Source organism: Myiozetetes cayanensis, unplaced genomic scaffold (assembly GCF_022539395.1).
Source record: "Myiozetetes cayanensis isolate MyiCay16 unplaced genomic scaffold, myiCay2020 scf21, whole genome shotgun sequence".
Classification (NCBI taxonomy): Eukaryota; Metazoa; Chordata; class Aves; order Passeriformes; family Tyrannidae; genus Myiozetetes; species Myiozetetes cayanensis.
The window spans coordinates 11602353-11625597 of record NW_026087423.1 but is presented as its reverse complement, the minus strand read 5'-3'; the positions used below and the strand labels follow the sequence as shown (position 1 = coordinate 11625597).

The window sequence follows — 23245 nt, the reverse complement described above, 5'->3', positions numbered from 1 at the left end:
TACTTACCATGACTGGAATAAAAAATAACACGTTAAAACCTGAAATAAGCAAATTAGAAACAGGTGATCTGTTCCTTTCTTTTTGCCCTTCTCCCACCATGAATACATCATGGCAATAACTGGCCACATTTGAATAATCAAAAAGCCAGCTCTGCTTCACATTACAGAGCCAGGACACTTCTCTGTGCTGTAATAACTGCTGTCACAATACTCACAAAACCAGCAGTAAAGCAGTACTAAGGTAGTTTGCTTCAAAGATCAGAAACATTTTACAGCATGATCATTTGAGTGACTGGTTTACCAGAGGCCCATTTCCACTTTCACATATTCCACATGTAACTGCAGACACCTCCTCTCCAAAACTTCAGTTTCCTAAGAGGCCACCGCTGCTGACTTTTGTTCCCTGACAATGTTATTCAGCTCTTTATACAGCACCTGATCCTTTGCTTTGAACACTCCTGAATATGTAATAGCCCAGTTTGCCTTGAAGTAGACACCTCTAATAGCTTGAAACAAAATAGCTGTAGGCAAAGTAGAGTTAAGAGGAAAACAAGAGAGGGAAGGAAATCCCAAAGGTTTTCGGTGCCCGAGTTCATTTGGCCGCATAAAACACAAGCTCTCATTAACTCCCTTTTCGGCAGAGGTATAAATGAGTGACACATTTACTTTTGGTTCTGCAGTGAAATTCAACAGGTGACACACAGGGAGAAGTCCCCCTCCTTCATCACTGTGTCCAGGAGCTGCGGTGACAATTGTCAGGTCACAACAACAGGATCACCGGAACAAAAGGGCTGCTTCCTTCAGGGACAACTCTGGTTGCCTTCAAACTAAAAAGCACCAGCAAAAGGACCTGATTCACCATCAGAGCAGGAGAGAGAGGCAGTGAAAGCACGTCAGCAAGTTGCTAGGCCACAAAGCAAGTTTCTAAGTGTATAAATAATGCCGGTGAGTAAAAATATTTGGAAAGAAAATAGACTGTCTGGAGCGTCTGGCAAAGAGACAGCGTTGTCAGTGGTTTGTATTTTCTCTTGTGGAACCTCATCCAGGCAAAATAAGGTAATGGGAACTAAAATTGAAGGCATGATGCAGCAAAAGATAACTTTTGAAAAATGAAAAAAAGAAAAAAAATCACATGAAGCACAAAAGCATTTCCAAAAGGCAGGAACACTCTGCTTTACTGAGCAGGCTCTGCCAATTCGCAGCTCATTAGAAGAGTTTTGGAAAGCACGGAAACAAACTGGTTACCTGATGAATTTTATTATGCATCTCAAGGGGTAAGAGATTGACATTTTTTGAGAGCTCTTCTAAGAAGTTAAACTGCAAATGTTCAGATAGCATTCACTGAATCTCACTTGTCTGTCCATTTTGGGTAACAGCACATTTTTCTGGGCCATTACTAAATGCTACAGTGACAGACAAATTCACTGGCAGAGTTGTTCTTCAGCATTTTATTTGCATGACTGAAGCAAGTCTGACTAAAATAATGCTAAAAGATGATTCAACAACTCTTGTTTAGCAGGAATGGCTTAGGAAAGAGCTCTGTAATAAGGAGAATTTATAGCTATATGAGAACAGAAACGAGCACTTCAGTTCATTACAAGTCATTTGCATATTTGCAGTATTCATAAGCCCAGAACACACATTAGTTATTCTGGGGTTACAGTACTTAATCAATACACAAAGCCAAAATTAGAAGTGAACCAAAATGTGCTCATTGCAACAGAACAAAACACCAGTATATTCAAACAAAACCAACTGGCAAAGAGCATTGTCGATAACATTACTAACACTGCTATAATTGGCTAATACTTCTTTTTCAGTAATTTGAATCCTATATTACATCAGAACTGAAAGAGTTAATAACAGTTCTTTTACTTTAGTAAAATCTGAAAATACTCCAGATTCTTTTCTACCACTGTATCTTTTTTTACTGCAGGTTCCCCAGAGCTTACAGTGAAGTATTCTCTGACTGAGAATTAATAAGCAACTGTCCACCAGAAAATGGGAGTGTACTAAGTTTTGTATTCATTGCTCTGAGCAATAAAGTAAGCAATTACATCTTTTTAGAAGTCTGTCAGTCCTAGTCTCAATTAACTGGCCCAAAATTATTAAACAGAAGAGATAAAAATATTTCCTGTAGAACAAATTCAATCCTCAAAGACTCAACAGTTCCATCAGGGTTAAGGTGCTGCACTGAAACCCAGCTATTGACAGTACACTGACCATGGTAAGGTCCTCAAAAGCAGACAAAATTTGGCACCCTCGATTTTGAAGGGCCAACTGTAAAGAAATTGGTGGCTGTGAATCAGTTTGCTGCATGGATCAATATATGCTTTTGTATCTCGAGTGCTCTGAAGACTAAAAATCAACACATAAACATTCTTAACTCCTCACCTATCTTAATTAAAATGGCAGATCCTGATATTTACCTTTTTCTCCCTGTTAAATGATGATTAAAGAATTTATACCATGAGGAATTACAACTCTCAGGTAGTTTTTGGTGGTAGGGTTACTGCAATAAAAAGAATTTCCAAATGCCATCAAGTTATCTACCCCCCAAATGCCACATTAGTATGTGACATTTTATGTTTTTCCTTTATCTCATTTTTTCAGACAGATAGATTTACAAGCAAGCAAACCCATCCTCCCCTTTCATGCTAAACAGAAGATATAGATACCTATAGATTCTGAAAAAAAAAAAAAGAAGTAAAGGTTCTGAAATATCCTCGAGCATTTTTTCTTTAAGTACTTATTGGATGGTTTTCATTAGACAATTTCATTTTGCTCAAAAATTAACATAAAGAAAACAGGCAAACAGAGAATGGTGTTCCCATTATTTTTCCAAAGAGAGGAATGCAGCAGCATCTGCAGTCCACTGCTAAAAAAGTAGGATCAACTACAGCAATCAGTGTGAGAGACATGCACTGTCTGCAGTCGTTGATTGCCCTGTTCTGCTTGACAGAACTAGAGGAGCATCTCATTTTTAAACATGGCACACTTGTATTTCACTCGTAAACAGACTTCTTTCCACAGGAAAAAAAAAAGAAAATTGTTACATACAGGACAAAAGTAAGGACAAGCCATCTAAAGAAACAAATGATAAAACAGGGCTTCAAAACAGAGAAGATGAAAAAGCCAAAAGAAGGAAAGTTTTGCTTTGTGCCACAGAATCTTTATGTTCAGAGGCACAACAACAGATGACATTTGGGACAAGGCATTAAAATACCGTCACTTTCAAATCAGGTGCTTGTCTGACTTTGCAGTGTTATGACTGTGGATTTCTCTTCTTGTTTAAATTGGACTCGAAGGTTTATACAGGTAACAGTTGGGTATGACCAACTGTCTTACAAGCCTATCAAAGCACTATCAGCCCTGACACAGGACTAAATATGAGAGATTAGCAGGATAATCCATGCCAAGGCCTACTACCAAGGATACACAAATATCATCTTAGTTTTAAAACTGTAAATTAATTTTAATAATTTTGAATGATATTTGCATTTCAGATTCTGAAACACCTTCCCTCATTTGTTTTAAAATGAAAAAAGCAGTTCAATGCAGCACTCCAGCTAACCTGGAGTACTCCAGCTTGGCGTGTCTAGAACTGCAGTAGTTGGAAATACAATCTGCTTCTGTTGGAGGACAAGGAAGCTGCTCTCACTGCAGAGTGACAGCAGCTCCTCTTCAGTGACACCAGCAGATGTGCCACTTGGTGTGATTTTCCTGTCACAGAAGAGTGTCCGTGAATGATCCACGTAAACACAAGCAGGGAAGTGTCACCCGGTCGCTGTTTACCCACGTCCTCAAAAAAGGGCCCAAACTTCACCAGCCACAAGGTCACTGGGAGTTGATCAGCTGGGCAAACTGAGCTAAAGCTCCACGTTTTCCAAGTACAGGTTTGAGGAAATATTCTGCACCACTGTACTGCTGTAATAATGCATGCAAGAACAGAGAGGAGCCATTTGTGAAAAGCTGTGCTGCTTCACTGCTCCAGCTCATTTTTCAGCCTTTTTGTTTCTCTTGCTTCATTTCACTTCTAGAAAAACAGGAAACCATATATAAGAAATAATTCAGCTATGGAAAATGTAGAACTGACTATTTTAAAGATTCAGCTGAAGCCAAACCAGTTTAAAAGTGCTCTGCTGTGTGGTATTGACTGTCCTTTACCTGCAGTTAGAAGAATGGATTTCTTTCAAAGATATAATGTATACTCAGTACCAGCCTTTCTTTCATGAGATACAAGGTATCAGGAAAATGTGAGAGAGGTCACAAAAGCTTTGCACATTTAATGCATTTCTGCACAGTGTGATAAGCAGATTCTCAGCACCAATGTGCACTGTGTGTACACATAAAGAGCATTACTAGTTTTTACACAGCTATTAGGCTGGGGCAATGTCATGGAAAAAATGCTCCTCCCATGGACATTCTCAACTCCTCTTCACTCTTTATTGTACATCTCGGTCCTTACTCAGTTTCTGAGACACATTTTAAGCTACAAAAATCACACCACTCCATTAACTGTAGGACCAGTGCATACCAACCTTTTGTTTCCTGGATTCCTCATCGGATGCTCCTTCCACAAAAACAGGAGATGAAATACAATAGAGTGACATCTTTGGTGGATGCAAATATTTAATTTGTTCCTCTCTTTTCAGGTTAATTAATTTTCTGATTTAATTTCCCCAACTAGTTCCACTGGCCAAACTACAAAACTGATTTTACACTTCTTTCTCTCTCACCTTTTTACCCAATTTCCTTTTTATTACAGCCACTGTAGTCACCCTCTTGTTACTTCTGCAATGAGCGTTTTCAAATGCATCTTGTTTCTGAAACACAACTGAAAAAGCTTCCAAAAAACCCAAACCAGTGGTACATGTTTATTTACAAGCTGATTCAGACATCATGAAGCTGCTTTCTGGACTCTCAGGGTATATAAAACAGAGGTTAACAATCCTGCAATATGATTTCACTCATCTTTCCCCAGCACAATTCCTTAACTCCAAATGGGCTGTTACAAAGAGGCAAAAGCAGGCAAGGAGGGCAAAAGGCAGATTGTTTGGAATGAATGGAGGTGGAAGCTTTTTCAAACACGGCAAATGGAACAACAGCTTGGAAAACATTCACGTTCCAAAATAAGCTTTTATATGCAAAAATCCATATGCATATATCTACATAAGCAAACCACACTTTGGAATATTACTTCCCAAGACATGATGGCATTTTAGACTGTTCATTGAAACAGGACTGGCACTCCCAATGCAACAGCCAATTTTATTTTAAAAGGGCAAGGTCACATCACAACGGAAACATTTAAATACAGGACTGAAATTCTAAATACCATTTAATAAAGAAAGCACCTCCAAACCATTTCTATTGGTGAGAAGCAGTGAAACAGGTTATTTTAAAATTCTCAAATACACTGGAATTTTTTGTGTAAGAAAAAAATAGATGCCTTCTCTGAAACTGTACGTATGAGGGAGAAGGAAAAAGAAGTTTCTAGAAAAACAGCTTTCTGAGAAGTGGGAAAGGGTGTGTTTTTTTGTTGAGAAGTTCACTTGCTTTTTAGTAAGTTCAGCTTAGAACTTCAGTAAGTTCAGATGTGAGCAAGAACATTCACCTGCTCTTCTGAAAAAGAGTCAGCTGTCACTGGTTATTTCAGGCATTCTCTTAAAGAAAAATATCAAAAGAACCTTAGCTTAGAAATATCTGTCCTTGGTAAATTCCCTTGAGAAGGGGAGCAGAACTGCAAGTCTGGGGAGTTTTGCATTGTCACTGTCTCTTTGCATTCACTCTTCGGTCTGTAACTGAGAATATAACTTGTGTCAGGGAAAATTGGTCAGCAGGAGCAATGAGAGACCCAAGCAGGATCTCTTTTGGGATGTGACCACACATAATTCTTACATCTGCTACTCTGTGCTGATATGGATCATCTAAACTGCAGGTATGTCCCTTTCAGTTGTTCTCTTGAGAGTGTTTTCAGGGGTAATCCATGATTTATTTGGAAAAGAAATCAAGAACTGGGAAATTATTATTTGTTAGGTACTGGAATTCTTGCTGTGGGAAAGAAAATGATGGAAATCCATGTCATCATCCTTGCAACCAGTCTGTCACAATCAATATCTAAAATTTTCTATCAGTATCCAGAGATGACACTTGGCTTGATTAGTGCAACTGGATTCTTTGTTTTACTGGCTTTCCTGGAAGCAATGCAATTCCAAACTCCAGGGAACTGAGGTTCTACTTTCCAGTAATGTTTGTATTTGCAACATGCATCAAAATCATCAACATATACATTAAAGAGGTATCACAACTGATACCCAACACTCCTGAAAGGTGAGCACTCTAATACACAGACCACTAGTACAGAGTTAAAATGTGGAAGGTCCTTTTCCTTTGTGTACCTGCCTAACTGACCTCAGAATTTGTGCAGCACATTCCCCTACCAGTTCTTTAATGACAGATGAGAGACATAAGTAAGATACCTGAAGAAGATTAACAGTGTTTAAAATTCAAATTTCTCCCCATTTAGAACCCCTTCCATGTCTTCAGTCACATCCATAACACGCTGTCAGATTCACACTGCAGAGGGAAGTTTTCTGCCAGCTTTATGGAAAAGAGAAACTTATTTCCTGCTTACCTCGTTACTGAAGGAATTCTCCTCCATTTTCTCAGTCTCTGCCTCTGCCAGAGGGTTTTTCAGGGTCTGCAAGAACAGCGCAGCTTTCCTTTTGCGCTCTGCTTGCAGCTGCTTCTCCTTGGATTCTTTGGAAGCCTGGGCAAGCTTCTCCCTTGCAGCAGCTGCTAATCTGTCCTCTAGTTTCTGCTTTGCTAGGAAAGACAATTAAACACAGAGTGAGAAACAAAGATCACAAACCAGCAAACAGCCTCTCCAGCCATTCTCAGCCCTTTCTAATGCATCCATTCACCGACACGATAAGGACACATCACATTGAAATTAGGAAATTCCAAGCACCTTAATTCATAGATATACATCATTTGCTTGATGAAGAGCAGTACAGGGGAAGTAAAAACTTTTAAAGTTAAAAAAAATCTCGAATGGGGGAAATTTGATTCCTTTAAAACATCTTTTCATTCAAATTCACACAGCATACCCTTCTGCCCTTATACAGCAACAAGAAAAACCCACACAAAGACTTAATGGCATTGCATTATCAGAGTAGCAAAACATCAACCAGGTGATATTTGTCTATATGAGAGTGCTATATAACTGAAAAACAGCTTGAAGCAATCCATTGTTCTCTGAAGAAAATGAGAAACAAGATATGCTTTTGCTTGGCTCTGTTAATGCAATCTGGAAACCAAAAGGTTAGTGTTTTACTGAAGGTTGTAATGGAAAACTAAAACAAAATTCAGAAAGATCAGGCATTAGGGCAAAGCACTCGACACCAGTCCGTTAAAAGCTTGATTTTTAGATGAAGATTCAATCCTTAACAATAAGGAGGAAACTGTGGTAGAAGAACTCTGATTCCTGTTAATATCAGACAGAAAAGATTCAACACACTAAAAAGTCACACATTCCCATGACAGTTCTGCAGCCTCCCTGAAGGACTCGATGCTTCATTTCGTTTCCAGTGCCACATGGAATACCTTGTTTAGCTTCCAGCTCCTCCTGTGTAAGCTGAGGTTTCTTCTCTTCTGGAGCAGCACAAGGGGTGGTAACTGCTGGGGTGTGGTTTGAAGCACTGTTTGCATTCTCTTGGCCTTCCTTTCCCTCCTCTTCCTCCTCATCGCTGTCATCATCTAATTTAACCCGGTTTTTCTCCAAAGGAAGGAGGTCGTTTTCTTTGGCCTTGATTGCAAAGCTTATTGGAGCAAACGATGCTGTGAATGAATGGGGGAGAATTCACACATCATTAGACAACACAAGCATTTTTTTCTTTTTTTTTTAAACAAATTTGGTTTTAAATAAACGCTGGAAACTTGGTTTGTCGTGTACAGACCTGAAAAAAAATACAGCCTTAATTTCTAACCCGTTTATGCAAAATGAAACTTCTATGAATAAAGAATGGAATCTCTCACACATTTCAAGCAAAGCAACCTACTGCCATATGGTCTGCTGCAATGTGTATGTTCCTCAGGATGCCTTTTGCATACATATCCTATAAGATTTAAATACAGTCATTAAATTACATACCAAGGTCTATAAAATATATGCTTTCACTTAGGTTATTCTGCATGCAGGAAATATGCTCAGAAACAGAGAACTCGAGCATTCCAAGAGAAGAGATAACAGCGATTTTCCAACCTTTTCATGTGGCAAAACAAATCCTAAAAAGGATTTTACTTCCTCAGAGGCAGAAGAAAAATCTAGTGCCAATGTTATGTCTGTCTCGCAGCCAAGTCCTGTATTTAGGTTACAATAAAGTGGTATTTGTACCATATTAAAGGAAATGAAAATAAATATTTATAGGAGCGCGACTGTCATGAAATGACTCACTGGTTATATTCCATCCTCAGAATTTGAGCAGATTACTATTATTAAAGCACAGGCTCCAGTTTGCCTTTTATTAATAACACAAGAAACAAACAACTAAGTGAGGTGGCAGGAAAGCAGCTTCCATCCATGGGAACACAGGTCAAGAGTGATTTCTCTGTGTTGTTTTTTCCCCAATGGCTTCCAGTTCTAGTTAAAAGATTTAATTTTCTAGTTTTTACTGCAAAAAAGGGGAATTTTTAAGGTATCTTTTCCTGATAGGCCAGGAAATCAGTTCCCAGATATCAGTTCTCTCTTCCAGAGAATCTTCCCATTCTGTCCCCCTGCTGCTACAACTGGAAAAGGAAAAACATTCCACTTAGACATGAAAAGGGGTCTTTTTTTCCACCATGACTGATGTCCAACACAGGAAGACTGAGCAACAGGCCTAAAGTACTTCCTCCATATGTATGATTTCAAATCAGACCACTGCTTTTATTCCCAACAAATGACTTCTTTCTTGCACAGAGCCTTTAACTGTCAAGTTCAAAATGACAAAAATAAGATTCTGCTGGGGTCAGTGATGAAAGCCTTCAACGCAGCACAAAACTGAAGTAAAACAATTTATTCTGTCACACCATAAATACCTGAGAGTCTGATAAGAAAGAAATATGAAAGCAATCAAATTACTTATTTCAGTCCCTTTTTGATGTCTTCAGTGCAAATGTATTTTTTTGCATGATGAAATTCTTGTCCCTACTTCCCCCCACCTCTCTCCCACCTTCCTTTTTTCCCTTATATATATATGTTAACAAACACTTTCACGCCCAATAAATCACTTTAACATACCTTTCACCAGTTTGCCATCACTGACAGCTTTAGGAGGAGGAACATCTTTTTTAGTTCCTGGAACTCCTTTAGAGCTTGGCTCAGATGCATCCTCAGGTGCATGTTCATCTGCAAACTGAGTCTCACTTGGTGTATCACTGGCAGTGTCTGCTGGAACATCTTCAGAGGAAGATACTCCCTTTTCAAAAGAAATGTGCAGAATTACTAACTGGGTGGTTATGAAACAATTAATGCAGTGTCTGTGGAGCTGCAGTTTTGCCAGCCATTTCAAAAATCACATTATCAGCTAATCACATAACAGCTATTTTTATATCACTGAGCACTCACGACCGTAAGTCTGCCTCACGTAAACCCACAGGCTGTAAAACCTACAGACCTACTGTAAGAACATGTGATTTTACAGCAAAGAGAATGTTCTTCAGCTGATATACTTTTGCCAAAAACTGCTTTCAAAATTGCATTTTTAACATTAGTCCCTAAAAGCATATGCTTTTTTTTCCCAAAGATTATTCTTAAGGTCTTGACCTTCAGGGTCAGAGACCAAACCCATTAACATTGATTCCCAGGGACAAAACACAAGCTTCCAACATGTTTTTCCTAATGTACAAATGCAAGATAACTTCTTCAACAGAATTAAATTTTACAGGGGTCAACATAGGTTGATTTGTTCCAACATCTTGCTGAAGAACATTGGGCCTAGCAATGTTTTTTGATACAGTACAGATGTGCTGAGATCTCTCAAGGGGAGTAAAGAATTCCTGGTTGTGCTATTACATGACTGAATCATTCAGGATGATCTCTGAACTCACAGGATAAAAATTTCAAGATGGATATTACAGAACATTCAAAATATTTGCATGGTGAGTCAGGTGAAGACATTAAGTAATTTAACACTGAAATGTGCCTCTCAGTAAATAGGTTGGTTGCATTCCACTGTTGTTCAGTGCATTTGATGCTGAAATTGAGGCACTGAGCAGATCTTCCCTGCAGCCACTCCCTGACCAACAGAAGTAATTTCTGGAAATCCTCGAAGGGGTAAAACACAATGAAATCAAAGACTTTGTCCTGTATTTACTGGGGCCAGCAGTACAATTTCTTATTAACTTTAATGGCCAGAAGGAGAAGCATCAATTGCATTAGTTGCCTGTACATGTATTACTAAAGCATAAAGATAACATTGAAATCATTACTTTTAAAAAATGAAGAGAATGGCATTATCTACAAAGCCATGCAGTACAAAAATGTGCATTGCTACACTTGACCTCGAGGGACTTAAGTCAGCTTCTGTTGCTTCTTAGCTGTACTCATCTGAACATTTAAAATGAATCCTTTATTATTATGCTTTGGTTAGTGTACAATTTCCCCCCAAATAAGTGTTAATTAGTCCCTATTAATTACACAAGTATTAAGAATTCAACCCACTGGTTTGCAAATAAGACATTCTAGAATAACAGTCGACATTGTGGCACAGGACAATTTTGCTTGCAATTTATCAGCTGAGTAAGATAGTATTTACCACAGCTTATCTTTAAAAACAGTATTTTCACAACATTGTTCACTATCAAAACAAAACATCAGACACAAGTGTTTCAAACAGCAATGAGTATTGAATTTCTTCATTTTCCACAAAGCAATTCCGAGGAGTTTACCCACAGGCCTACCTTCTTCAGTTTAAGGCTCCCCAATCTAAGCCTTGAGATGACAAATGACATAGGGCCTAAAAAAAAAATAGCTCTTTCCCATGAAAAGTTAACATCAGATAATGTAGTTCTGATACTATTTGCAAATTTCTTTTCAGTAAGAGAACAATCTAATGAGCTAGCACGAGAATAGTTACAGACATGGATGCCAAGTCTGGCTATCACCTTCTAATAACATGGACTAGGAGAAGCAAAGCAAGTAGGAAACTGCTGTGAGATTCTGAAGCTCCAGTATTGTTTGCAGTCATGACAGGACTCTTTAACAAAACCTTTCTTAGAAAAAAGCATGTCAGAAAACTAGTCCAGCCTCTGTGCTACTGTGGTAGAGACAACCACGAGGCACATGAGAAGGCACGGGTGGTTAAAATTCGTACCTCCCCTTTCTGACAGCACAACACTGATCACAATCCTCCAACAGCTCTAAAGCTCCACAAACATACATCCCCTCCTAGAGAAAGCCCGAGGATTTTAAGGTTGTCATTTTATATTGCAACCACAGTGAAGTGGCTTATAGTAAAAAAGAATTAAATACCACTCCACCTCACTATATCCTTACGTAAATGACGTACAAAACTGAAAAACAACAAAAAAAAGCATCCCATCCTTTGCTGCACAATCTCTCCATAATTCAGTGTTCCATTTTTAAAATGTCTCATGGTAACATAACAGATAAACCAGTCCTTTTCCCACTTTCACTGCATTTTTAGTAGGAGTATATACAAACACACATGTACCTGGCAGTTGTCACTGCTCTCTTTTTGAAGGAAGAACTGTTTTTTAAATTCATAATAAGCATTATACTGGTGCCATGGTTGCAGGAACTCAAACCTGTGAAAAGAAAACCAAGTATGTGAAAATGCACGTGAACATAGTGAATACCAACAATCCCTTGCCATCTACTTTTCTCTAGCAAATGGAACATTATTTGGTGTTTGGAAGCACTCTTACTTAGCCCTGAACTTCAGAGGATATATATTCAGAGTATGCTTACTGGAGACATTTTTGATAGGCTGGGGTTTTTTTGAGAATTTGGGCAATAATGCTTTGGCATTACTTTTAAGTAGGTCCCTGAATTTCAATTTAAAAAAAAAAAAAAAAACATACAGTATTTCTCTACTTGAAACCCACATGCCCTGGTAATACACTTAAAAACGAAACCCTCAACTTTTCAAATGCAAGTTTAAATAACATTTTCTCTTACCTGAGATCATTCTTGGCACGAACACTGGTTTCAAATTTTACCCCATTCCTAGCGACATACTCAGCCAGCTTATCAATGACGGGTTGGATATCTGGAGGCGGAGGTATAATGGCAACCACTGGAGCAATTGTGCTGAAAACATCAAGAGTAAATGGTTTTTATAAATAGAACGTAAATACCTTTCAGACTCTTGCTTTAACAACAACAAAAAGGTACGCAGAGGTTTGTTCTCTGTGCGCACTCCATTCAGTAACAGAACACTCCATATACTAAATATTCCACATTGAAGGGCAGGAAGACCCCTGATACGGATGAGCAAATCTGCACAAGGTACCTTGTAGATGTTGTGGTGGAAGTCAACCCACTGCTGCTGTCACTCGTGTCTGGGGGAGGTGGGGGTGTGGTGCCAGGGGGGAGGCACTGCTGCTACCCCTGTAGTGCTGGACACAGTCACCCCTGCGGGCAGGGCGTTGTAGTAGGTGGCAACATCTATTCCTGGAGGCGGAGGTGCGAGGCAATAGGTGCCGTCAGGGAGCATGTAGTAGCTGTAATACATGGCTGCCACCGTTGCTGGAAAAAGACACATTTAAGAACAATGTTCTAATTAGAAGAAAAACACCCAGTTAGAAAAACAGTTATTGCAACAGTACACACGCACAGGGAATCCTGATTCACACCACACACACTAAGAAATGGCACTCGATCTCTTGTGTAAAAAGAAAAACTGAGAAAAAGAAGGTGGCTCATATTAATGCACTTAGGCTGACTAAGAAATAGGTGGAGTAAGGGACAGAATGCACAAGTACTGAAGGTTAGAGGTAATAAAGAATGCACCTTCAGGAGACTGAAAAAGAATAAACACACAGGATGAACGTGAAGCCAACGTGTTCTCTTCCCACCAGCATCCCCACACAATTCATCAAGACACTCCAGCAGCTGCCTAATCACAAAGCACTTACAATCAGAGGAGTATTCTGCCTGTGACGTCTGCACAGCTGCCCCGTCTGCTGACTGTGCTGTGGAGGAGTTGTTGTCTGACTGCGCTTTGCGCACCAGCGCTGCAAGGGGGTGATCGGGGTCTACCACCTTCAAAGGCTGGAAAGGTTTTCAGAGGAGAAAAAGAGATTAAAATTGGAAGTACATATTTAAGGCACGATAGCACCAACATATTTGGGAAGGCATATTTGTCTGAGTTAATAGACACTGACAATTCTGTGCAAACTTCCTAATAGAAGTTACTCTTTTTGTAGCTCTCATATCAGAATCAACATTTCTGAAAATTAGTGGAAAACGAAACAAAAATAATTCCACGTGAACAGAAATGCATGGCATAAAAAAAAGTGGTTATTTCTGTTAGCCATTTACTGCCATGGCTGGGATAAGCCACGGAACTGCCTTGTCTGAGGCAGCACCAAAGCCATTCCTCTGAAAGGCTCAAATACATCCAACCATCTGTCAGTCCCATTATTCTATCACTGCCCAGACTCAGAAAATAAAAATAACTAACACATCCAGCAAAATTTACATGTAAAGAGTAGTAAATTCTAGTGAAATATTATTTGCTGAAAGTGCTACTTCATGTCAATATTTTATTCACTAAAATCTAAAAAGAAAAATTCTCAGTTTATATACAGAAGGCATTAAATACCTTAATCTCTTCTGCTTCAACACAGGTTCTGTGGGATAAATCCTTGAGTGATGCCCTCAATACCAGAGGGCATCAAAAATAGAAATATAATTCCTTACAAATGGAAAAATAACAATTTATGTACTAGAGAAAAGATAACTCAAAAGCCTATCAAAACAGACTTCAATTACAGTCTGTAAAAAACCCCAAACCTTTGTCAATAAAAGACACGAACATCTGCATATTGTAATTTCTGTGTCCATGAATCAGGTGTTTTACAAAATAGAAAGTAATTTTATTATGGTCAAGTACCTTCATGAGCTCTTCGAGCCTACTGCATTTTTTTGATGCAAAGAGACTCGGATGCAGATAATTTCCATCATCGTCGTCGTCATCATCATCATCTTCCTCAGATTTGACTCTCGAGTCTAAATAAAAGCAATACCTGAACTGTATTTGGGTTTGCTCTGAGTTGGCATTGGGAGAGAAAGATGATACAGCAAAAGCACGAATTCTTAAGCAAGCCTCAATTATATCAATTGGCTTATCCACAACAACACAGATACAAGAAGATACTGCCAGACATCAGCAAGACATCCGTAAGACTAACACCAAAGTGTTGAGTCCTTCTGCTGAGCTATATGAGAGCTTCTAAAACCTCCGAAATAACAACAGCTCCAGTAGCTGAAAGGTTTCCAAACCAGTATCTTTTTTAAAAAATCTCCTCCAATTTAAGGGAGGTTTTGAATCATCCCCTCAACCTCAGCTGGGGGGTAACACCAAAGGGACGTGGCCCCAGCGGCTGTTCGGCTGCCCCAGGCCAGGCAACAACTCACGTTTCTTGTCGTCCGCTTTGCTCTCGGAAGGGGCCGCGTATCGTCCCTCCTTCATGGCCTTCTGGATGAACTTGTAGTAGGGGTTGAGGTAGTGGTCGAAGCGCAGGAAGTCGAACTGGGAGTTGCGGGCCTGCTTGGCCTTCAGCATGATCTCGAACTGCGCTCCCTGCTTGCACACGAAGTTGGCCGTCCGCTCGATGATGGCGTGCATCTTCGCTGTCGGGGGCTGGGGGAGGCAAATACCACATATCTGTGTTTCCACAGGCAGCTTGTACGGCGTGTTACAGCTCCAAAGGGAATTAATTAGAAAGAGCAGGAGTTCCCCGCCCTTCTTAGATTTGTTTGGCAGCTCAGGTTTCTGGGGGTCTCACAGCTAATGAAAGCAGGTGAGCACTACAAAATCACCAACACAGTCTCAATCCTTCCCAGCTGCTCGCTCAGTTCCTTTGGCAAGATCAGCACAACTGTTTCTGCCACCGCACACCAAACCGAAGGGGAACAAATCCAGGGTGAGTTTGGTGTTACAACACCTCAAGGTAATCTGAAGACTCACAATATATGATCTTCATCCCCAGAGCTCCCCTTATTTCTGTTATCTCTAAGCGTGCAAATATTGTTCCCTAACTAGAAAAGTTTGTTACTTTGCATTTGCTTGGGAGGAACACGTCGCCTCTCAAGACCAACACAAGAACTGTAATTCCTATGTGCTGTCACATTGCCCTAAAGAGTCATCAAACACCTTAACAATTAAAGAAAACGTAAAATTAATAAAGTTAGGCAGCATCCATGCATTCCACTCCTGAAATCCCATCTAGGGAGCACTGCCATATCAAACCCAAGAAGAGAAGAGGAGAACAGTTAAAGAATGAATGAACATCATTCACTGTCCTTAACTTCAAACTCAGCTGTTTGTCTTGTGCTTACTAAACTGCAGAAACACATACTCTGTGTGCCTACAGAAACTGAAGTGTCACACTAATGATTCGGTTTAGCTTTGCATTTTTATTGGTTTAAATACAGAACTATGCTGCAAAGCCCAGAAAATGCTTTTCAGAGGACTGGAAACATGGTGCTCCATGTAGGGAAAAAAATCTGAATATAATCAAACAGCCCATTTTTAAAGGCTCTTTTCAGACAACTGGATCCACCAGGACAACACATTCACCATGTCAAATAACTAGTTGTTACAAGTTTTACTTGTCCCTTTAAAATCCTAGCACAGATTATTTTAATTAGACGCAATGAAGTTCTTAATAAACTGATAACAATTTGTGCATTATCATTTTCACCAGACATATCAAGTTTTTGTGATTCTATCTCTCCTCAGAAGTTATTAACTGATAATTTCCTCTCGCAGCCCACTTTCATAGCATCCACAGACTACTTGAAATGCACCGGTGAAAAAGTCATCTCTGCCCATAATCACAGTTTGAAGCAGTGGAAGAACTCCAACTGCTGCAGTTGGGGTTGCCACACACTCAACATTCTCCATCTCACTACAGCCTCTGGACCTTTTTTAGCAGTTGTGCTGCCTGACTCATCTTCAATATTTGCATTTTGTATTACAGAAGATATTTCATATCTGTCTTTGTTGAACTGCACCTTGCAGGCTGTGAGCAAAACCTCCACATTAGCAAGCTGACTCTCAAATTTTAAGTTATTTCCAAGCAGCTTCCTCCCCAAAACGATTTAAAGTCTACAAGTGACCTTTACCAGGCTTCTGTTCCTCCCAGCAGTCGAAATAAAAAAATACAAAATAAATATGTTCCCTGGTAAAGCTGAATGACTAGAACAACAACAACAAATCAAGGCTTGCAGAAAACCAAATCCTCACAATTCCCAATCCAAGGTCAAGTATACACTGTTTTCAGAGCTGCTGTCTGGACATTTTGATGTTTGCTGGTTTGTTTTCTTTTTACTCAAAACCAAATACATCTACATTTTGCTTTCTGTTTATGTGAACATACTGCAGTTCAATAACTGACTGGGAAATTACTTCAGTAAGTCCCACACTGCATTCTGCAACATGCATAGAAAATATACCTGAAGTTTCAGAACAAAACTCGAGCCAAGCAGCTGCCTAAACCAACAGTTACTGCTTGGAAACAGCATCCAATTGCAAAATAAGCAGCTTCTCTCTGAGAACTCAAGGTTCTTATACATTATAAGGCTAAAGTGTAACTCATTATTTAAAGGTAGCATATAAAAATCTTCCCTGAATTTAGAACTAGGTTGGTGAGCACCTCACTAATGAAATGCATTATAAATTGTAAAGAGGAGGAAGTAAAATTAGAGTAAGTTGCACATTAGTTTGGTTAAATAGCTCTTATTTCATGTAAAAAAAACACAACAGGATAAATATTTTTAATTAAAAGCTAATGAAGTAGAAAAACACTCTTACACAAATATCCTGTGCTCACTATTAGTTATTCTGGCAGAGTGTTTTGAATCCTTACTGGTCAAGGTTATCAAGATGAGAATATCAAGTTGAGCCCACACATAAATTAACACTTTCATGACCATGGGTATAGAAGAATGAATATTATTTGATTTCCCAGTATCTTTTACAAAAATTGATATAAACTGAAAACCCTCATGGTTAGAACTGTACTCAGGCAGGTGTCTGTTCAACTCCCTTCAGGTAGCAGGAAAAATACACAAGTTGTAATTAAGTTTAAATTATGTAGCAAATTCTGGTGACATCACAGGAACGAAAGAGCTTCTATAAACTTCTACAAGCTAGTACTTTCAAGTTATTTCACACTTAGGCTAGTTTCAAACCCAGCCTTTACACTTGGCCAATTCCTATCCCCTTCAGATTGGGACTCAATTAAAAAGAATCCAGAGAAAACCTCTTGAACAGAAGCAATCTTTTGGTTTAATGGTCCTTTACGTTCAGAATGTCAACCCTGACATCTCAGCAAGAATCCATTCCAAGAGCAACTGCCCCTTCTCTGCATTATCTAAAAGAATATCACAAGTGATACTAAATGCACTCAGAATAAGCCCTGCAATCATTTCAGCGAAAAAAAGAAGATTCAAGAGTGTTCACAGAACTCAAGAATTCAAGAAAGAACATTTGAAATTAAGCCACTCTTTTAGAATAATTTAAAATATACCACAGTAAAGTTAATGGGAAAAAACCAATCCAGTCACCAAACCATTAACTCCTCAAAAGTTGGCAGAAGTGCAGCTGAACTAAATTTACACACTTACCAGTTCCACATCAGAGGGTACATTCAGTCCCGGAGGGGCAACGAAAGGTTCTTCATTTTCCTCTATATTTTCTGTCTGAGCTGCTTCTACAAGAAACAACAGAAGAAAATACTATAGGACAAAACATGTCAAAGCACCCAAATGTTCAAGAACAGTTATTAAAATAAAGTATATCCAAAAGGATGTGCAATAAAGGAATTTATCAAGTGCAACTGTAAATTTGCACTGAAGACATTTAAATATGGTTATAAAGGACAATTTGTTTAACGTTCTGTTATTTGCTACAGCAAAAATGTCCCCCAGAAAATATTTTGCTCTGCAAAATTTTATAATAATCGAAGTGAAAAGTTTACTTTAGAAAGTAACTCGTTGTATTATCTATTCTACTGGTTTTAAGAGAAATTGTAGTCCAGTTTTCCCCTCACAAACTAGGTAGGACCAAGGACACCTGACCATGGGAATTCCGGGCACAGCAGAGCAGCCTCACCACGCACACAGAGCAGCCAACAAAGGGGTTTTTGGTTGTTTTCTGGTGGGCTGGGTTTTGGTTTTTTTTTAAATGAACTCAATTAGTTTAACTCTCCAAAGACACAGAGAAATTTTAGCATTAAGGAAAGAAGGAAGAAGCAGACAAATCAGAATGGGAGGGTTTCTTTTGGTAGCAGCTCCTGCTAACACAATTTGGGGATGGAGTCTAAAACAAATGAATTAAACCCCAGAAGAGAAAATGCAATTCAGCATGAGATAAGAGTACAGAAAAAACCCTCTGTGGAATGCAAGCAACACAGACACTGCCCTGACACAACCTCTCCCACACAGCAGCAAAAAACACTGAATAAGCTTTAGCACCTAAAATGATCCTGCACTGCAGCACACACACCTTGGTAAGAAAAGCACATCTCATACCACAGAACACATCCATATGTACTTAGGCAACCCAACTGTTAATTAAACAATCCTCACTCAACTTAGTTCAAAAACCATTGAAAGCTTCTTTAAGGCTTCATGCTAAAAATACAAAGTCATTGTAATTAGAGATGGGAACATGAGAACTTAATTCTGTACTTTTTAGGTCATGGAACAGGCCCACTGTGTTGAAGACAGACTCATTTCTGATAATTAAGATGACAAAATCTAAACTTAAAAAATATATATTCTTATTAATTACTATTCTATGTTGACTATTTTATTTTCCTTCTTGACTAAGAAACACAGTGTCAACAGACAGCCATGAGAGGAATTATTAGCTTTTTCTTCATAAGAACCTGCAAGACAGCAGAATTAAATTCCCTGACTGCTGCAGTATTGACTGTGCTGTAACAGAAAACATTTAAGCTCATCAAGAACAAAGTCTGCAAAAACTCAGTAACAGAGTCCCACAAAGACTTTGATGAAGTGCTTTGAGAATTTTTAATTGCACTTGAATGACACAGATATTTTCAGCCTGCAACTGCAAGACACAGAGGTGCAGAGTCCTCCCTCTCAATTCACCCTTGCTATTTTTACCCCTTACCTCTTTGTTTTGCAGGCTGGTGCTCCTCCTCCTCAGTGGGTTCTGAAGGGTCATAATAATCACTGCCATAACGGAATCCCACTGCATTATAGGTACCATCCTCTGCCAAAGCTTCACTCAGTCTTTTATATTCCTCCTCTTGAACAAAAATGCAATTGCCAACATTAGAACACATTTGGAAGCTAATTGATTAAAAAAAAAAAAAAAGAAGTAATAATTCTTACTTCAGTTTTAAAATTAGAAGTTTTCACCTGATCATTTTAGCTTTCATTAAAACCTGAACAGAAAAACACAGCACGTAACACGTGCTGACCACTTAATTCTTCTTGAAGAGACACAGGCTGCGGATTAAGACACTCTAATGCAATTATGCACATAAAGCACGGAATTTCACTTATACAACACTAAAAAAGAAGCACAGTGTGTTTATTTTGGGGCATTTTGGGGGGAGGAGGGGAGGTCTGAAATCCCAGCCTGCTCTCAGAATCTGGGCAATTTCTGTATGGCTCTACAGTTAAACTATCCTGAGGTCCTCTCCCATACGCAAAGCCTCCCGCTTTTCGATTCCACTGGGTACTGTCAAGATAACATCAGAAAAAGAGAGTATAAAATTAGGAGTAAATTTAATTGCACCATAATTTCTTTCAACAGTGTGCTAAACTCAGGAAGTTTCCTTGAGCAAATACCTTGCCTTGCCTCCTCCTCAAGCAAGTCCGTATGCAAGGCTAAATACCTCTCTTCATCACAGAGGGCTTCTATTCTAGCCTCCTCTTCCGACAGCTGATAATCTCTGTTCCACGTGGAATACTCAGCATCGTACTCAGAGAGGTCATGCAGGTGACCACGCCCATCATACCTGCAGGATGAAACAGCTGGTCAATGCAAAGAACTTAGGGCTTGGGTTTATGTGACTACTTAAAATACTTACCCATAAAAAATGAAAAAAGAAAAAAAAAAATAAAATACTTATACGTTAACGCAAACTCTCCCTTTTTAGAAGTTACGATTTAATTTTGCTAATCATTTGTCACCAACTATTGAAAATTTAACAGTCTAAATTCCTCTCAAAGAAACTACTAAATTATTAACAATTAAAGGCAAAAAAAAAGTTATCCTTTTAATAGTTTTTTTTTTTTTAAAGTGGGATCCATTTCCTTAACAGCTCTTACCGTACGTGCTTCAACCAACCAATCAATGCCACTTGCAAAATACGTTTTTTTTTTTTTTTTTCTGGAAAGTCAAATAGCTTACATTCACACAAACCCGAGTACATAAATACCTATCCGTAAGAACCAAACGGTCGAAATTTCCTCGCTTCTTTCCTGCTAGTCCCGAACTCTCAGGAGAAATCTTCACCATAGAAACTTGCGTCCATTGGAGGTAAAATCATGGCTAGGCTCGGCCCCTAGCCATTTGGCTGAGGAAATAAGTTCTGGGTTATGTGATAGAGAGACACACATACATAGGAACAGTAACATAAACATGCAACTTAAGGAGGTTCAGCGCAAAACCGGCAGAGATCGGCGACGGACAGCGCCCGTCTGCCAGGAGACGGTTTGGTTTGGTTTGCAGGAAAAGCACTGCCCTGGGATAATGTTTGTGCACCAGCAAGAGAAACTGATTGGAAAAGCAAAGTGACAGGAAACTCGACTCCGCTGAGGCGTCTTCCCACACACACAACTCTTGACTTGTGCCAACTCGCTAGACCAAAAACAAAGAAAGTAAAATATTCTCGTGGCAAAAAGCGAGCGGAACGCACGGGTCTGGTTAATCAAGCTCTGTCCAGAGGCAAACTTCAACCCAAGTCTTCTCATGGCAACGTGCTTTTCTCAGAATGGTGGTAATGGAGGCTTCCTGCTGCTGGAGATAAAAGGAACCTAAGCTTCCAAAGGAGTTTATAGGATTAGCAATTGCAAGCTGCCTCGGCTCACAAGTGTAGGTTGTTCGGGTGTTTCGGTGCTGACGTGCACATACTCAAGTGTTTGCTCCCTACAATTTCTGCGCCATCTGGGAACGGGGCTGCTGCTGCACAGGACCCCAAAAACATCCTCTACCTGCCCATGAGATCTGTCACAGACGTGACCTGGATCACAGGGGTGCGGTGTGACACCTCCATCCTCGTGTCACTGAGAACGGAGCACAGCCACGAGCACTGAGGGCTGCTTTTCCCTGTGTTTGTGCTTATTTCAATTTATCAAACTGATTTCAATGACAGAGAAGTCATTGACAGTACAGACACCAAAGCAGTGCAAGGGCCACTTCTTTTTTCCTCCAGTCTTACGGAAGGGAGTGGAAAGACCTTCCCTTACTGACATTTTCCCAAGCCAAATGCAGCTCTTAAGTCACAACAAGAAAATCAAGTCCAGCACCAAAGCAATAATGAAATCGAGGGAACAAATATCTACAGTATGTCATGTGATCCTTTTCAAACCAAAATCCTTCCCACTGAGGTTTTCAGGGTCAGCCACAACTCTTAAATTATTCTTTCAGCGCTCCACTGAAATACAACCAACCTGACCTCCCATCTTCCCTCTCTCCAGCAAAACACCCAGAACACTCTTTCTGAATGAATTAATTTCTAAATCCCAACCTGCACCGCTGAAACAACAACTCAGAGACCAGAAGGAACATCAAAGCAGATTCTACTCCTGCCTCTGGCCACCAACCTGGACCTACTGCATGAACAACCACCAAAAAAAAAAAAAAGCCACCTCTCACACAAAACTTGAGCAGCAAGCACCCAAAATCAACTCCACTCTGACTAATACAGTGAATCGTGGCACAAGGAAAATGTAATTAGGCCAAGAATCGCTTCTGGGGTGTCCCACCAACAGCCTGCAGCCAGACCATGTAGGAGAGATAAGAAATTCCTCTTTGCTCCGAGGTGGGTAAAAACACCCCTGCGCTGCCCACACTGCGCCGTTCTCACCCAGAGAACACGCAGCGCGCCTAACAAGGTATTCCCAACGCAGCCGGGCTCCCCGGGACTCCGGGTGAGGAGCAGAGGATGTTCGAGGTCCGCACTGAAAAGGAACAGCCCCTTCCCCGCTCTCCGCCGCGCCCTGCCGGGAACCTCCGGCGGGGAACGCCGAGCTCCCAGCGCAGCCCCCGGAGCGCTTCTCCAGGGGGAGCCGCCCTCGAAGAACATCCCCGCCGCTCATCCCCCCCGCCCTCACCTGCCCACAGCACAAGGGGGGGAAACAGAGAGAGGCTATCACAGGAGGAGGGCTCGCAGCACGGTCTGGGGGGTTGTGTTACACCGACCTATCGATCATGATCTTGGGGTCTCCCATCCAAGGAATAAGGTGCCGCCCCTGTTCCTGGTACTGGGCCTTCTCATCATCCCGGAACAGCTTGCAGGCATAGCCGAACACCAGCAGCTCCACACGGCTATTCCCGCCTCCACCTCCGCCTGCTCCGGGGGGCCCGGGCACCGCTGCCCCGCCTGACAACAACATCAGGGGCGGCGGGCCTGCTTCTTCCGGAGTCCGTCGAGACCCTCCGGCCCCTCCGTACATGGCCGGGGCCCGCAGCGAGGCGGCGGCGGCTCGCAGGCACAGCGACTGTCCGAGCAGCGAGTGCGGCCAGGGCCGGGCCCGCGCTAAACCCGCCGGCCCCGCAGCGCCACGGCCGCCATCACCCGAGACAAAATGGCGGCGCTTCCGCTTCCGCTGCCGCCGCAAGGGCAGGGCCGGGCTGGCTCTTGGGGTCAGCAGATTCGCCGCAGGCTCCGGCAGGCAGAGCGTGAAACCCGGCGGGAAAAGGCAGCCTAGGGAGGTTCTGCGGTACCAGCGAGACGCGGCGCGTTCGACAACAACGGCTACAGGACTCGGGGGGCCGGCGTGGGAGGCGGCGAGGGCGTGGCGAAA

At 40.8% G+C, this 23245-nt stretch overlaps 1 protein-coding gene across 1 annotated transcript in view; it reads right to left on the bottom strand.

Moving 5' to 3' along the window:
* Positions 1-23018, bottom strand: part of SFSWAP (splicing factor SWAP) — a 28748-nt gene extending 5730 nt beyond the window's left edge. The window contains 14 exon segments of the mRNA XM_050318674.1: positions 6638-6828; positions 7609-7842; positions 9284-9461; positions 11718-11811; positions 12185-12316; positions 12519-12599; positions 12601-12754; positions 13144-13279; positions 14124-14239; positions 14648-14873; positions 17864-17949; positions 19377-19514; positions 20063-20232; positions 22641-23018. Of these exon segments, the coding sequence (XP_050174631.1) occupies positions 6638-6828; positions 7609-7842; positions 9284-9461; positions 11718-11811; positions 12185-12316; positions 12519-12599; positions 12601-12754; positions 13144-13279; positions 14124-14239; positions 14648-14873; positions 17864-17949; positions 19377-19514; positions 20063-20232; positions 22641-22894 (2190 nt within the window). The 5' untranslated portion in view covers positions 22895-23018.
* Between the last annotated feature and the right edge of the window lie 227 nt (positions 23019-23245).